This window comes from Symphalangus syndactylus, chromosome 17, assembly GCF_028878055.3.
Source record: "Symphalangus syndactylus isolate Jambi chromosome 17, NHGRI_mSymSyn1-v2.1_pri, whole genome shotgun sequence".
In the NCBI taxonomy this organism is placed as follows: Eukaryota; Metazoa; Chordata; class Mammalia; order Primates; family Hylobatidae; genus Symphalangus; species Symphalangus syndactylus.
In genome coordinates, this window is record NC_072439.2 from 46,505,045 (window position 1) to 46,520,846 (window position 15,802).

A 15,802-nucleotide genomic window follows, 5' to 3' on the forward strand; every position below is an offset into this window, starting at 1 on the left:
TGAACAGTGTCATTTTTATGTACAGGTACACAGGAAGTTCTCAGGCAATGCAATTTTCATGCCAGCCCATTAGAGGACCACCTTCCCAAGAAGTATCCCAAAACTAGGGCCATTTCCTCCCATATTTCACTGACAGTCGCACTCCCAGGTGAACCTCCCTAACAAAGTGATTCCCTAGTTTTGTCTTCTTAAGCCACATCTTCCCTGAGTCCCCAGCCAAAACAACAGAAGTTGGCAGTGCCTGTAGGTTAGGCTCTGGATGAGGGAAGTTACTGAGCACTGTAGGCTCTAGAGTCAGGTAGACCCGAGCTCCAGTTCCCAGCACTGTACCTCTGAGCTGCATGATCTTGAGCCAGGCCTTACCACTCCAGAGCCCCATTTTATTATTTGTAAAATTATTAATTCCCTACCACATATCATAAGAATAGTACATACCAACCACAATGTTAGAGAATTCATTGAGTTAATGCATGAAGCCTCATTTCTATTGAATGTTAGCTGCTGTTATTTTATCATCTTCATTACTCATCATTGTTATTAACAGTGACTCTGTGAGGACTCTGACAGGTACCCCAACTGGAGGCACAAGAATTCCAAAAGCAGCCACTGTCTGGACGATGGTTACAGTTTTATACAATAAAACAAGTTATCTGGAACCTAGCTGTCATCCCTGCCCCAGAACCTTACATTTATCTGAATTGTATGCTATCTGTACTATTTGGAGAAAGTTGAAAATCACACACAAAAACCAACTACTAGGGTATGTCAGTTTCCTTTCACCCAGGTACCCCACACCTTCAACATCCACTGTGCTGCAAAATGAAGACTGCTGTGTAGAAAAATGGCAGTGAGGCCTTTCAAGTTCCTCAGTCATAAAACAATGAATCTGTCAATCTGTCTGTCAATATGCTGTAGTACAGTAAGCTGGGCAAGAACGGGGACTTGTGTGCTTTAAGAAAATTTTCAGCAACAAAGTTTGAAACTAAAAGGGTTTTTATTTGACCTTCAACTAACCAGAAAATTCATTTGACTCAAACTCCCCGTCTTCCTCAAGCATTCTGGGTTGATTGTATTAGGTACCTTTTCCCAGCATCCATGCCATGGCTCTACTCCATGAGCACAGATGGAGGACTGGCTGTTTCCAAGGCGACTCAGTGTGTGTATGTGTACAGACATTCATGCCGGCTAATTGGTGCTATTGGTTCTTATCCAAGAATGGCTTTTTCTTATCACTTAACCTAGGAAAACTGCTTATTAGATTTGTGACATTGATTAAACTATGGGCAATCCCTTTTTCCATATTAGGATTTGTTATACTTCCAAGATGGCAGTTATACATCCACATACATAGGCATCTATGTTTATATGTGTGCTTGTGCAAGCATTAAATGTGTGTCTTATTCCCTCAAACACCCAGTGTGTATCTCACAACCTACTGTCTACAAAAAGAGAATAACCACCAGGATGAGAGTGGGCATCAAGCAGGAATTTGGTATAAAATCATTCATTTTAAAGCTGCTGGTTCAATAAATAAGCCGAAATGACATTGTTGTATCTTGCCAGAGCATCTGTTATTGAAGACCAATTTTAATTTATTTTTATATAAATGGAAAACTGTGTGCAGAACAGCATGGGAAATGAAGCACACTACATTTATTTGTACTCTTGCAGCATGTCTCTCAGAGCAGCTCAATTCAGGAAGAAAAGTATCTTGTCAGAAGACAATAGAATTATCTTCCTTGTTGGAATTTTTTGTAGCTTCCTGATGCACACATCTGCCAGTGATTCTATAAAAAGATATAGCTGAATTAAATGATAATAGCAAAATTTAATCTATTGAAATCTGAGGGAAAGTGGCTCCCCAGTACTGACAGGCAGAAACACACTCATATATATATATACATTTTTCACATCAGAGGAAATGACAAAGCTAGTTCTAGTGAGGGAAATTTTGTAATAGAAAAGCCCCTTAATTGTTTTTTCTTGCTTTGCCTGAGATTTGGTTTGTGGTCTCACTGTGTCTGAACCATATGTTCACATGAATACTATTAAAAATCATGTTAAGCAAAAACACGTCTGCTTTTCTGCTTCATCAATGACAATCATTTAGCTGTTTTATTCACACAGAATTTGGTTTAAAGTAAAAATCCTTTCTCCTTCCTTCCAACCAGTTTTACACACTGGAGAGAGTTTAAAGCCCAAATTAAAGACTTTTAGAGAAAATTCATGTAATTCATAATAGCTTTACCTCCTAATAGGTATCTCTCTGACACACAGGTTTATGATTGGCCCATATTTACTCCTTTTATCTAGGAACATACTAAATTTTCTGTATGTTGTTGTTTAATTTATAATTTTCATAACTTCATCCACTTAATCTTTTTGAAGTTTAGAGACTTACTTACTTAGATACTAGATCAAACTAAACAGACATGATTGTTTGACTATGAATGGGACAACCCCAATATAATTCTCCTACCCAAATTTTGTTAAAATTAATAAATGCTCGCACTCTAATGAAGCAACAAACATAACCATGTACTGAGAGTTTAAAACAAATCAGGTCATGGTTTGACTTGTGTAAACAAGTCATAATACTATACAGGAAAATACTATACAGGAAAAAAGTGAACTTAGAGGTCATTATTTAAATTTAGATCAAGGAAAACATGCAGTTTACATTCTGTGTTTATGAGAAGTGCTAAATCAATTATATAAAGCTGAATTATTTTCATAATGTTGACTCTGATTAAATGTGCAAGTCTTCTAGGCTGAGGTCAGTGGCTCATACCTATAATCCCAGCACTTGGAGAGGCTGAGAGGATTGCTTGAGGCCAGGAGTTCCAGACTAAGCCAGACAACGTAGTAAGACCCTATCTCTACAAAAAATGTTTAAAGATTAGCCAAGCATGGTGGAGTGCACCTGTAATTCTTGCTACTCAGGAGGATCACTTGAACCAGGGAGTTCGAGGTTACAGTGAGCTGTGATCATGCCCGTGCACTCCAGCCTGGGCAACAGAGCAAGATCCTATCTCACTATCTGCATATATTTTGCAGTTAAGAAAGAATTAAGATTTCTGAATCTTTAAAAAAAATCGACATGATGAAAATAGTAGTTCTGGCGTACTTGTTAACCTGACCTATAAAAACTATAACTTCGGCCAGGTACAGTGGCTCACGCCTGTAATCCCAGCACTTTGGGAGGCTGAGGTGGGCAGATCACCTGAGGCTAGGAGTTCAAGACCAGCCTGGCCAACATGACAAAACCCTGTCTCTACTAAAAGTACAAAAATTAGCCAGGCATGGTGGCGCGTGCCTGTAATCCCAGCTACTCAGGAGGCTGAGGCGGGAGAATTGCTTGAACCCAGGAGGCGGAGGTTGCAGTGAGCCAAGATCGTGCCATTGCACTCCAGCCTGGGCAACAAGAGCAAGACACCGTCTCAAAAACAAAAAACTGTAACTTCATTTTCGCTTCGTTGTTTTTCTCCCAAAATAGGCCATGATCATTGCTTTCACATCGGACATGATCCCCCGCCTAGTGTACTACTGGTCCTTTTCCGTCCCTCCCTATGGGGACCACACTTCTTACACCATGGAAGGGTACATCAACAACACTCTCTCCATCTTCAAAGTCGCAGACTTCAAAAACAAAAGCAAGGGAAACCCATACTCTGACCTGGGTAACCATACCACATGCAGGCAAGTTCTGCTTTACTTGTTTATGCACTTCATCTTTAAAAGGGTTTTTCTTGTGACTTAATTCTGTTTGGTGTCATTTTCTTAATTATTTAATTTTTATTTCTTTATAACTTCAGAATCAGCCAGGTACTTTGGTGTCATTTAAATCAAGCTGCTAGAGACAGTTTTTCCCCATAGCTTTCTCTTGAGTGAAACTCAGAAAATGGATATATATGTATATTTATTAAAAAGTTAATGAAGACTAGGGGTAAAACTTTCAGACCAAACCATAAAGATTTTAAGTTGAGAGTTTTAAACGATTACAGAGAGATTGATTCCAAAGAAAAGTCATAGAAATAGAGAAACTTCAAAAGGTCCAAGAACCAAGATAATTCAGTTGTTAAGACTATTCTTCAAGCACAATCTGAAGATATTGAATGATGGCAAACTAGCACCTCACATAACAGGGACATACAAAAATAACAGATGTAAATACTCAGCTGAACAGTATTATCTAAAAGTATTCCAGAGTTCTCTGCATCAATTTTAATGGCTGGTGAGTTCAACAGTGGGCAGTATGTACCAGGTAAATTACCAATTGATAAAGTTTGTGAACTGTCGGTCATCGACCTTTTTTCCTGGACCATAGAGTTTAACCTAAAACAGGAGGCTTTAAAGTTTATTTAGTCCAACTCCTCAAAGCCATCACTAACTCAAATTCTCAATAATGCAACCAGGAAACCAGAAATAAGCCCAAAATAAATGTTTGTGTTACAACTAGTGGAATATCAAATCTGCTTATTCTTACTTTCCACAATTCTAATCAGAAATTAAACTCTTCTAGGTTTAATAGCTTAAAGGCATAAAATTAGAGATGTCCTACCTGAGGAAGATACACTAACAGCAGTTAACACTTGATATCTGACAACAAAGAATTAGGTAAAAAATTATAACAAGCAGATAGTACTCTATGAGGAGAGAGAGTCCCATAGCTGAGTGAACCCTGATGATACCATTATATAAATTTATAAACATGATCCCCAAAACAGGAATTGTTTTGAGAAAACAGGGATAAATGTTGGGAGAACAAATTTAAAACTTTAGTTCTTTTATAAAGATGGATTCTTTTCTACAAAGATGGACCGTGTTATTACCATCATTCTCTGATTAAGTATTAAATGAGGTACTACTGTAGTTATTTTGGGGCTTTGTTACCAAATTGAGCTTTAAGAGAAAATGTATGTGATGTCCAGTTTAACGGAGCATTGAATCAAATATGACTTCTATTTTTTTATTATTTTTTGAGACAGAGTCCTGCTCTGTTGCCCAGACAGGAGTGCAGTGATACCATATCAGCTCCCTGCAACCTCCACCTCTTGGGTTCAAGCAATTCTCATGCCTCAGCCACCCGAATAGCTGGGATTACAAGCACGTGCTACCACGCCTGGCTAATTTTTGTATTTTTAGTAGAGACTGGGTTTTGCCATATTGGCCAGGCTGGTCTCGCACTCCTGTCCTCAAGTGATCCACATGCCCCGGCCTCCCAAAGTGATAGGATTACAGGCATGAGCCACTGCACCCGGCCATGACCTCTTTTTAAATGGGGCCTTTGTTTACAGTATTCAGTCAAAAAGATTCGTCTCCCAATATGTCTCCATTTTGTTTTCAGGTATCGTGATTTCCGATACCCACCTGGACACCCCCAGGAGTATAAACACAACATCTACTATTGGCACGTGATTGCAGCCAAGCTGGCTTTTATCATTGTCATGGAGGTAGGAAAAGTATGCTTTCAAACAGTTTATAAGGATGTGTATTTGCAGACCTTCCATTAAGTGTTGCCAACTCCATACTTAACATGTATGATACCTTCTTCTTATCACTTGATAATATTTTAGGAAATGTTAATCAGTTTTGACCTGAAAATACTCAAACAACTTCATTAACGAGAGCATTGTCTGCTTTTTAAGTTTAAAAGCATGTTATGCGCAAAGGGGATTCAATTTCATTCATTACTAACTTTTAAAAATTTAGGGCACTAGGCAGCATGTTGGGCTATGAAAGGGCTTATGCAAGATGAGTACGATGATGTGATCTCTGCCTGTGAGAAACTGTTATTGCTGGGAGAGTTTGAAATTGACCATCTCTGAAAAATGACTAAGGCAACTATAAATTTGTAATTGATCTAGCCAACTATGCTTCCTATGCAGAATGAGTTAACTACTGTCAAATTACAAAGTATCAGAGGTCGCTTAATTGGTATGGTAGATAGGATTGTATTAAGTTGCAAGAAACACAAAATGCAGTCTATGGTGGCTTAAATAAGGTTGATTCCCCTCCCCACAACCCACATAATAGAGTTCACAGAAGTACGTGGTTGCTCCTAAATCAGTCAATACCAGTTCACTGATGGAAGCAGTATAGCCAATTCTTGGGTTTGCTCTCATATATGTGTCCACTTATGGCTGCTGAAATTCCAGATAAAAAATTACATGCAAAGCAGGAAGAAGGGTGATGCTAACCACATCCAGTCCTTTTTGTCAGGAAAGAATGCTTTGCCAGAAGCCCCTACAGTGGACTTCCACCTACATCTCATTGACCAGAACTATAGCATGTGGTTTTCCTAGCAGCAAGAGGGGCTGAGGCAGGTGGATTTCATTTGCTCTGAATAAAACCAATCAGCAGAGGAGAAGAAGTGGGGTAGACTACCTGGAGTTTTGGTACTTAACTAGTTTTTTGTTTTTTTTTTTTTAATTTAGCTACCAAACATTAAACAGGGAAGACAAGTAACTCATGTTTGGTTCATCGTAGGTGACTTTCTGAAGTACAGTATCTGATAGATCAGCAAGAGTCACAAGTTTCTATTCAAACATGTAGTTGATGAAGTGATTGGCCTTCTGCTTTTGATATTGTGGTAGACTATATGTTGTCCTTACATATGCAGTAGACCATCCCCACTGCAAAACTTCTAGAGCCAGCTTGATAATTCCTTTGCATTTCTGAGCCCACTGGAAGGGAAGAGAATCTACAGAGAGAGGGAAAACTAGGTGACGGGTTTTTTTGTTTTTGTTTTTGTTTTTGTTTTTGTTTTTGTTTTTAGAGACGGAGTCTCACTGTGTTGCCCAGGCTGGAGTGCGGTGGCATGATCTTAGCTCACTGCAACCTCTCTCTCCCAGGTTCAGCCGATTCTCCTGCCTCAGCCTCCCAAGTACCTGGGACTACAGGTGCATGCTACCACACCTGGCTAATTTTATATTTTTAGTAGAGATGGGTTTTCACCATATTGGCCAGGCTGGTCTCGAACTCCTGACCTCAAGTTATCCGCCCTCCTCAGCCTCCCAAAGTGCTGGGATTATAGGCACGAGCCACTGAGCCCGGGCTAGGTGATGGGCTTTAATAGGGCAGTGAGCAATAAGTACCCCTGTAGTGCTGGAGGGCTCAGAGAGCAAGCTGGTACCCATCAGTGCCTCCATCTTGGAGCTCAAGGAGACCACGCCTTGGGTCAGAAGGGAGGTGGAAAAACTGAGCTTGAGATACCTGGATAAGCCAGAGACCCAAAACAGGGCTGCATTTGTCTCAGTAGAAAGAAGTGTGTATCTTCTCTGGAGAAAAGTGTCCCCAGGTTTTTCTCAGATCAAGCTAATCAAATATGAGCACACAATCAAAGATGGTCAATAACAAGAGGTGATTTAAAAAAAAATGTGTGAGATTCAGCAGGAAACAACTGATTTGGACCCTCAGTAACCTCAAGGGTTTGTTAGAACTGTCAGATAAGGAATATAAATTAACTGTATGTGAAAATATTTAAAGAATTTTGGGTAGAATTTGAAAAGCAAGAAACTAAAAATTATAAGGCAATTTTGAAAAAACTAAATGGAACTTCTAGAAATTAAAATAAAATCATTGGTGAAATGAAAAAAAAAACATGGATTAAACAGAAGTTTAGGCAAATCTGAAGAGAGAATTTGTGAATTGGAAGATAGGTCTGAAAAAATTACTCCTGATGTATCACAGGGAGATAAGAAAATAGAAAATACGAAAAAGATGTTAAGTGATATGGAAGAATGAGAAATACTTAAATGAAAGAAGCTGAAAATGGATAAAAGAGATGAAAGAATTCACAGATCAGAAAGCATGACATGTATCAAGCAGAATAAAGAAATCCACTCACACATATTGCAAGGAAAATGCAGCACACCAAAAATAAGACCTTGAAAGTAACCAGAGGAAAAAAACTGATGACTAACAGAAAACTAAAGCGAGAATGGGAGTAGGCTTTTTAACAGTAACAACAGAAGCCAGAAGAGAGTAGTCTATCTCTAGAATACTAAAGAAGGTAGCTATAAACCTTAAATTACAGCAGAAGTTTGAAATCTTTCTACAATGAAAACACCAGACCATGTAGTTTTTATTGGAGAGTGATACCAAGCTTTGTAAAACAGATCATTTCAATCCTATACAAATGCCTTCAGAGATCAGAAAGAGGAAATACTCTCCAATTCATTTGGCGAGGCTAAGAGTAGCCTAAATCCTAAAATCAGACAAGAAGAGAGAAAGGAAAATAAAGCCAACCCTATTCATTACCTAGATCTTTCTAAGATGTGCAAAGTGAGATGATGGACATGTTAATTTGTTCCACTATAGAGTAAGTCCTCACTTAACATCCTCATTAGGCTCTTGGAAACCATGACTTTAAGATAACAACATCTAACAAAACCAGTGTTTTTTCTAATCAATGCTGTAACGAAACAACATTGAAGGAAATGACGTTATCCAAGGACCTGGAGTTGCAGTTTCCAAGAACCTGTCAATGATATTGAGGGCTCACTACATACATGTGTCTTACAACATCATGTTGTATATCTTTACACAAAATTTTAGAAAATGTACAAATCTGAATCTAGCAATAGATTTTAAAAAGATAACATCACGCCACCAGGCTTTAACCTGGAAATGCAAGGGTGGCATAACACAGAAATTCCACATATCTATAAATATTCCCTACCTCAGAAACAGATGAAAGAACTCTTTTATAGCATCAACCTTTGTCGCTTTACTATATAATTTCCATTATCACTAAACACACTAATATCTCTCGCATCTCAAAATTCTCTCCATCCTTACCTCACCAGTCCTGCTTCACGTCTCTTTTCCTGTTTGTGGCCAGCACCGTTGAATGAGTTGCCAGTACATGCTGTCCTCGATTCCTCCATCTTTCTATCCTGCTTTCACCCCCTCCACTTCACTGAAGCTGCTCTTGCCAAAGTTAGCAGCAGCCACCACTTCCCCCACCCTCCCCTCACCTGACTTAGCAACAGTTGACTCAGCAAAAATCTGAGTCAAATTTTTGCTGAAAATCTGACATCAGATTTTCCTCATCACTTGCCCCTGGAAACTCCTCTTCACTGGGCTCCTAGGAAAGTACGCTTTCCTCCTGCGCCCCTGGCCATTCCACCTCAGGTTCTATGCCAGTCCCTTATTCTCTTAGTGATCCTAGGACTCATCCCTTGGTTGTCATCTTTTCTCTCTCCTTGGTCTCTTGATGATCTCCTGGAGTCTTTTGGCTCTAAATACCATCTGTATGCTACAAGGACCTTAAAATGGCTGTTTGCAGAGCACCCCTCTCCTGAACTCCACCCATGAATCCAGCGGCCTACCTGACCTTTCTGCTTGGATCCCTAACAGATGTCTCACATCTGCTGCCCCACATGCCTATATTTTCCTCCATTCACTCCAAATGTTCTCCTCCCAACCCAGCCCCAAATCTCTCCCATCCACGGTATTTCCCTCTTGATTATGGCAACTCCGTCTCAACACTGCTCAGGCCAGAGTCCTTGGAACCCTAATGCTATATCCAATCTGGTTGGCTTTTCCTTTGAAAATATATCAATGAGCACTTCAGACCAATTGTGCTGCTACCACCAGGTCAGAGCCACTATCATTTTTTGCCTGGATTAGGGCCAGAGTCTGCTAGCTGGGCTTGCTCTTCCTCCCTCCCTCAGAGGCAGAGCCAGAGTCCTCACAGTGGCACACAAGGCCTCATGGATCCAGCCACACCCCAGTGCCCCTCAGACATCACTTCTCTTCTCGTCACCTGCTCCGCACCATCCTCGCCTTTTCTTGAATGCACTCTGAAACCAGCTATGCTTTGGCTATTCCCTTTACCTAGAATGTCTTTCCTTCTGATATCTGCAGGGCTTGTTCCCTCACCTCCTTGAAGTGTTTGTTCACTTAGGCATATCCAGACTAATCTACAGAAGAATCTCTTCAAAGTACTCATCACTTTTTAACACCATGAATAATTTGTTTTTAATTATGCTTATATTATCTCTCTCCCCTTGCTAGGTCAGAGATTTTTGATTGATAAATTAAAAAACGAAAAGGTGTTTAACCTCATTGGTAATCAGGAAAATGCAGAGTAAGACCAAAGGGAAAGTCCATTTCATAATCACTAAGTTGGTTTAAAAAAAAAAAAAAAAAGCCTGATCCAGCCTGGGCAACATGGCAAAACCCAAAATTAGCTGGGTGTGGTGGCAGGTACCTGTAATCTAGCTACTCAGGTGGCTGAGGCAGGAGAATCGCTTGAACCCAGGAGACGGAGGTTGCAGTGGGCCAAGATCGCACCACTGCATTCAAGACTCTGTTTAAAAAAAAAAAAAAAAAAAAGTTTGATGATACCAAGTGCTGACAAGGATGTAGAGCAACTGAAACTATCGCTGCTGTGGGAGTGTAAGTTGGTATACCTGCTTTGGAAAATGTTTTGGTATCATCTTATAAAATGGAACATTCATATGACATAGAGTCTCAGCAGTCCCACTCCTAGGTCCACACTCTTGAAAAACTTGCAGATGATGCTCTAGGATTCAAGCACAATAATGTTCACAACAGCATTTTTCCTAAAACAGAAACTGGAAACAACCTCAATGCCTGTTCATAGGGGAACAAATAAATTATAGTATAGTCACACAGAAGAATATTATACAGCAGTGAAAATTAGTGGACTAGTTTTATAGAATAACATTGATGAATCTTAGGAAATAGTTTTGAACAAAAGGCGGCCTGGCGTGGTGGCTCACACCTATAATCCTAGCACTTTGGAAGGCCAAGTTGGGAGGATTGCTTAAGGACAGGAGTTTGAGACCAGCCTGGGCAACATAGCGAGACCGTTTCTACAAAGAAATTTTAAAAGTAGCCAGGCATGGTGGCATGCTTCTGGATCACCTGAGCCCAGGAGTAGGAGGCTTCAGTGAGCTATGATCATGCCACTGCACTCCAGCCTGCGTGACAGAGTGAGAACCTGATCCAGAACAAAGACAGCAATTTCAAAAGACTGCATGCAGTATCATAAAGGTGAAGTCAAGCAAGACTATATTTTTGGGGTATATATACATATTTTGTCAAACTTTAAAAAATAAGTGAGAATGATACACATACACTTGTACAGATATGATAGCACTGACTTTAGGAGAAGTGCAGGGCCATTAGAAAAAGAGACACAAAATACAACAGCATTGTCAGCATCCTAGTTTTTAAGTTTAATGGAGGTTTTTTGAGGTATTCATTTTTTCTTTATCCTTTATAACCATTATATGTGTGTATATATACTTTTCTACATATCACATAGTATTATTTAAATGTATAAAGTAACAGTAACTGCTAGACAGAGCCACACTGTTGATTAGACACAATGACATTAGCGGTTGGATATGTGTGTAAAATGTCCACTGCCTTGTCCAGATAAACTGCCATAATGACAAGCAAGAATGAAAGGAACTCGGTGTTCTTCTCCATTTCTTTGTGAGTGACATTTTTCTTCTTCTCTTCCCCAGCACGTCATCTACTCTGTGAAATTTTTCATTTCATATGCAATTCCCGATGTATCAAAACGCACGAAGAGCAAGATCCAGAGAGAAAAATACCTAACCCAAAAGCTGCTTCATGAGAATCACCTCAAAGATATGACGAAAAATATGGGGGTGATAGCTGAGCGGATGATAGAAGCAGTAGATAACAATTTACGACCAAAATCAGAATAAGAGCTTTATGTTCTGAGAAGCACTTTAAGGAATTTAGCTCTGTCAAAATATATTAGGAATCACTAATGAGAATGTGTAAGTTAAATCACTTTGGCAAATATGAGTCTTAACTATTGCCATTTCCACACGTATTATTTTTCAGTTTCAGCTAGCGATGCAGAAACTGGAAAATGTAAAACTTAGATCATGAAGGGCATAAAAATTATCACCCGGAAAACCTAAATGTTACCTTTTTCTGATAAATTGGAATTTTACAGAAAAAGTCCCTCAGTGTGCTGAAAAACCACCCCTTCTAAAGTAGAATGGATTCTCTTTTTCTGTTTGATTACTTTCATTTCTTTCTATTCTCAGGCGAATGATCTCTTTATTTTTAAGCCATGTTTTATTTCTTCACTTTGCTAGATCTGTTCCAGGGTCATCTTTTCCTTACAGTACCATCATTATAGATTTAATAGCTTTCATGTGATTAAAAATAGCTAACTAGACTCAAGGATTCACAATATTTAGGTGTATTTTCAATACCTCCAGAAAGGAAACCTCAGTTAATCAGAGGAAATAGTTTCAGTCTTCATTTGAGCATGTCTTTCCATCTCAAAAAAATACTCTTAGTAGGTTGGAATGAAGATAGCAAGGTTTTGAAGCATATTTGTCCTAATCCACAGTGACACTTTCTATCTTCCAGGAGCACTCCTAGGATGTTCTGTGCCTAATCAATGTTGACTGCTTTGCAGATCTCAAGGGAATAAAATGACAAAAGTAGGGAAAGTTACAGCTTCAAACAGCATTTTAACTCATGTTGATCTGGATAATTAATTTATCTTTTCTAAAGATGTGCAGTTTCTTGGAAAACAGTGATATCACATGATTAAAATTACATTTTTATCAACATAATTGTCTGGAAAAGATAAGCCCCTCAATTTTCTACCAGTTGACTTTTATTCATTAGATACAGAAGGTGCAGTATTACACATCACCAGCTGCCTTTGTGAATGGCTCACTACATAGCCACTGGGGCACGACTGTGTGCATGGGCAGAAACAGCAAGTGCCCTCATTGTGGTCATTGGGTAGGGAGTGCCTTTTGTCAAGGAGTCTGCAGGACTTGGCTTATTTCTATATGCCAAAGTGATCAACACACCAAAGTCTCTGCCATAAAGAATGTGGCTTCCTTGCATCCTCCATCCTGTTACTCTGGGCCCAGTAATTTGATGTAACTGTCCGATTGTACTAGAGACAGGAGTATACCCAGCTTATTCATAATCAAGTAAAGAGACTCTAGATTAGATTTGATTTTTTAGCCTCCTCTAGAGCAATCAGGCAGTTAAGAGTAATAAAGGAAAAGGGTTTGGTCACAAACCCTACCATTATCTGGAGATTACTTCCTGCTGCACTCCTGTCCTGCCATGCACGTCTTGCCCTCTCACTTTTGCTCAGCCTAGCAGTCTACTTCACTTTATTGCCTTGTAAGTGTCAGGCCTCCTGGGCGCTCTGGAAAAGACAGGGAGCTAGGCCCTCTCACCCCTACTGGTAACAGATCAGTGCTGGGTGCATGAGAGGGAGGTGATTTGCATCATGCTCATGCTGCATGGGCCTCACTGGGATGCTGTTAAATGCCAGAGGAGCCAGCCTATCAATCCCAGCAGCAAAGGAAAACTCAGATTTTAGAGGCTTTTTACAATAAAGTAGCTTAACTCTAGGTCATGATTTCAAATGCCTGCCATGAGTGATTTTTAAGTATTTAGGATCCATCAAAGCAGTATTCTAGGCTTTTGAATTGTCCCAGTGGATCCGGGACCCCATTTCACTGTCTCTCTTGATCATGTTAATGATGCAGTCAGAGTTCAAGACAGGCCACATGAGGTCTGACTGCACTGGGATGGAGAAATGAATTTCTTCCCACTGAAGGAAACTCTTTCTCATTCGCAGCCAAGATGGGAGTGCCACTTTTCCTCTCTTCACTCCTGAGATACTGCTTCTGGAAGCGAGTGTCACTTCCTCTCTATTACCTCTTCTCTGAAGTGTGTGACTATCTCCTAGTGTTTAAATTTGGCAATTACTCACCATGTATGTCAGCATAGAAAAGGAAATGTTTTTACCTTATCTCCTCTATGTATGATAGAACTTAAAAGAAATGTGCATTTGTTTTCATAGCCCCAGCAGAGAAAATCCTCTTCATAGCTTAAATGTGCTGCTGTGGACAGGAGGGAAAAAAAAAAGCCCTCTACATATTTAAAGGCACCAAATGTAATATCCGACACTGTTAAGATGCCCAAAAGAGCAAAGTTGTGGTGGAGATGCAGGGTCATTTCCCCATGCCATCCACAGTGTTAATGAGTCCAGGGCTGACTTGCAGTGATGAAGAAAAGCATGGAGCTGTGTCTGCAGACAATGGTGGCTGCATCTGTAAGTGGCTTCAGAGGCAGCAGCCCTGGGGAAATTGATGGGTGTTGCAGTGGACCTGTGAAGAGGGAGAATCTAGCCCTCAGCCTGTCCAGTGTTAACCACTAGAGAAACTGAGCTTTATATATCCTTTTGTAATGCCTGTGAATTTTAGTATATTGAAACATTAGACCAAGTACTCAGGGGATTTTTCATTAAACATCCCCCAGATAATTTAGCTATATATCATTAGAAAGGGAAAGCTATCATTTTTATTTTAAAACTAAACAAGGCCATTTTATAAACTGTCACCAAAGTGTTCCCTTTTTTATTGCATGTGTGTCTTGAATTTCATAAAACATTAATTCACAATGGGGGTCAGAATGTACTCTGTTGTTGAAACACTTCTTGTACCATTTTATGTTCATATTATGTTTGAGAGGGTAAAAATGTATGAGCAGCTTAACTGAAGTAGAACTATTCATGATGCTTTTCATACATTGTGGCATAAGATGTAAAGTTTGTAATTAATGTTCATTTCTGTGCATTTTAATATTTTATAATTATGAGCATTTAAATAAATTCATTTTTACAAACGATAGTATGGTCTATTATATATTGTCTTAATGTTTTTAAGGAAGAGAACAAATATATATCTGCTATTTACTAGTGGCCAGTTGTGTATCACTTAGATAAATGTGTGCTTTTGTGTAGATTTTTCACAGCCTTCACTTCAGAGATTTGCTGTGGTTTTTAAAAATTATATTCAGTGTATTTATTAAGGTTACAGAGCAGAAAAGCTAGTTATTAAACTCAGCCTAAATCCTATCCTTTTCATCAATCTAGCAAATTTTACCACTTTTTACCAGACTTTTGAATAATGTTTGGTTTCACCTACTAGTTTAATGAAATGTGTTAAAATATCTGCAATAGCACTTATAAATGTAGCATATTCCATTAATTTCCTTTTTAAAATACTCATTATATGACCAATAGTGACCCAGAGGATGTAACTGGCAAAACTAGAAACGTCTTTCTCTTGCTGCCTTCTCTCTATAGGACACCTTTCCCAGAACCACTTAGGTTGTGTTCCCTGTCACCCCTTCATTACTGAGAGGCAATATGTAAATGGACAATGGCCAGACCATATGTAAAAGCAGAACTCTATCCACACCCTGCCCCTGCTATCTACAATAGTCAGCCTAGGGAGCCAGCCTGCAGTAGGTTATACTAACAGAAAGTCAGCATGCTCTCTCCAGTTAAAATCCAGGGAACTAAAGAATAACTTCTGTAACAATTGGCCCAATATGACCAGGACTTGATGAATAACTGACAGCTTCCCTAATTTTGGCCCCTGCTTATACCTTCGGACCAACCAGAGAAAGCCAAATATGCCCTGCTAATCATCACATAGGATACCCGCTTCTAGTTAGCTACCTATAGCTTCCCACATCAGCGGCCTCCAATCAGCCATAGCGGAAGCCTTCCTACTCTTCTGCCTGCCTTTGAGTCTTTGTCAAAACACGAGTGACAGTGGCTGACTCCCTTTGCTGTAGCATGCTCTGAATAAATAGCCTTTCCTTCTCATGTGGATGGTCTTTGCTTATTTCCACATTATTATCGATACAAGGGCAGTGGATGTTTACTGGGCAGTAGGACAAATACTCGAGTGCGTTACTTTGGCAAACTCCTGCCCTTGGATCATACTGG

General features: G+C 39.5%; 1 protein-coding gene across 8 annotated transcripts in view; it reads left to right on the forward strand.

The window, feature by feature from the left end:
• The window catches only part of ANO6 (anoctamin 6), a 237,352-nt gene that overhangs the window by 214,619 nt on the left and 6,931 nt on the right, over positions 1-15,802 (forward strand). For 5 of the 8 annotated variants that reach the window (XM_055251354.2, XM_055251351.2, XM_055251355.2 and 2 more), the window contains 3 exons: positions 3,497-3,699; positions 5,348-5,453; positions 11,508-14,691. In XM_055251354.2, the coding sequence (XP_055107329.1) occupies positions 3,497-3,699; positions 5,348-5,453; positions 11,508-11,714 (516 nt within the window). In that variant the 3' untranslated portion in view covers positions 11,715-14,691. Of the gene's footprint in view, positions 1-3,496; positions 3,700-5,347; positions 5,454-11,507; positions 14,692-15,802 lie in introns of those variants that run through there. The other 3 variants (XM_063620201.1, XM_063620202.1, XM_055251352.2) reach the window with 2 other exon arrangements.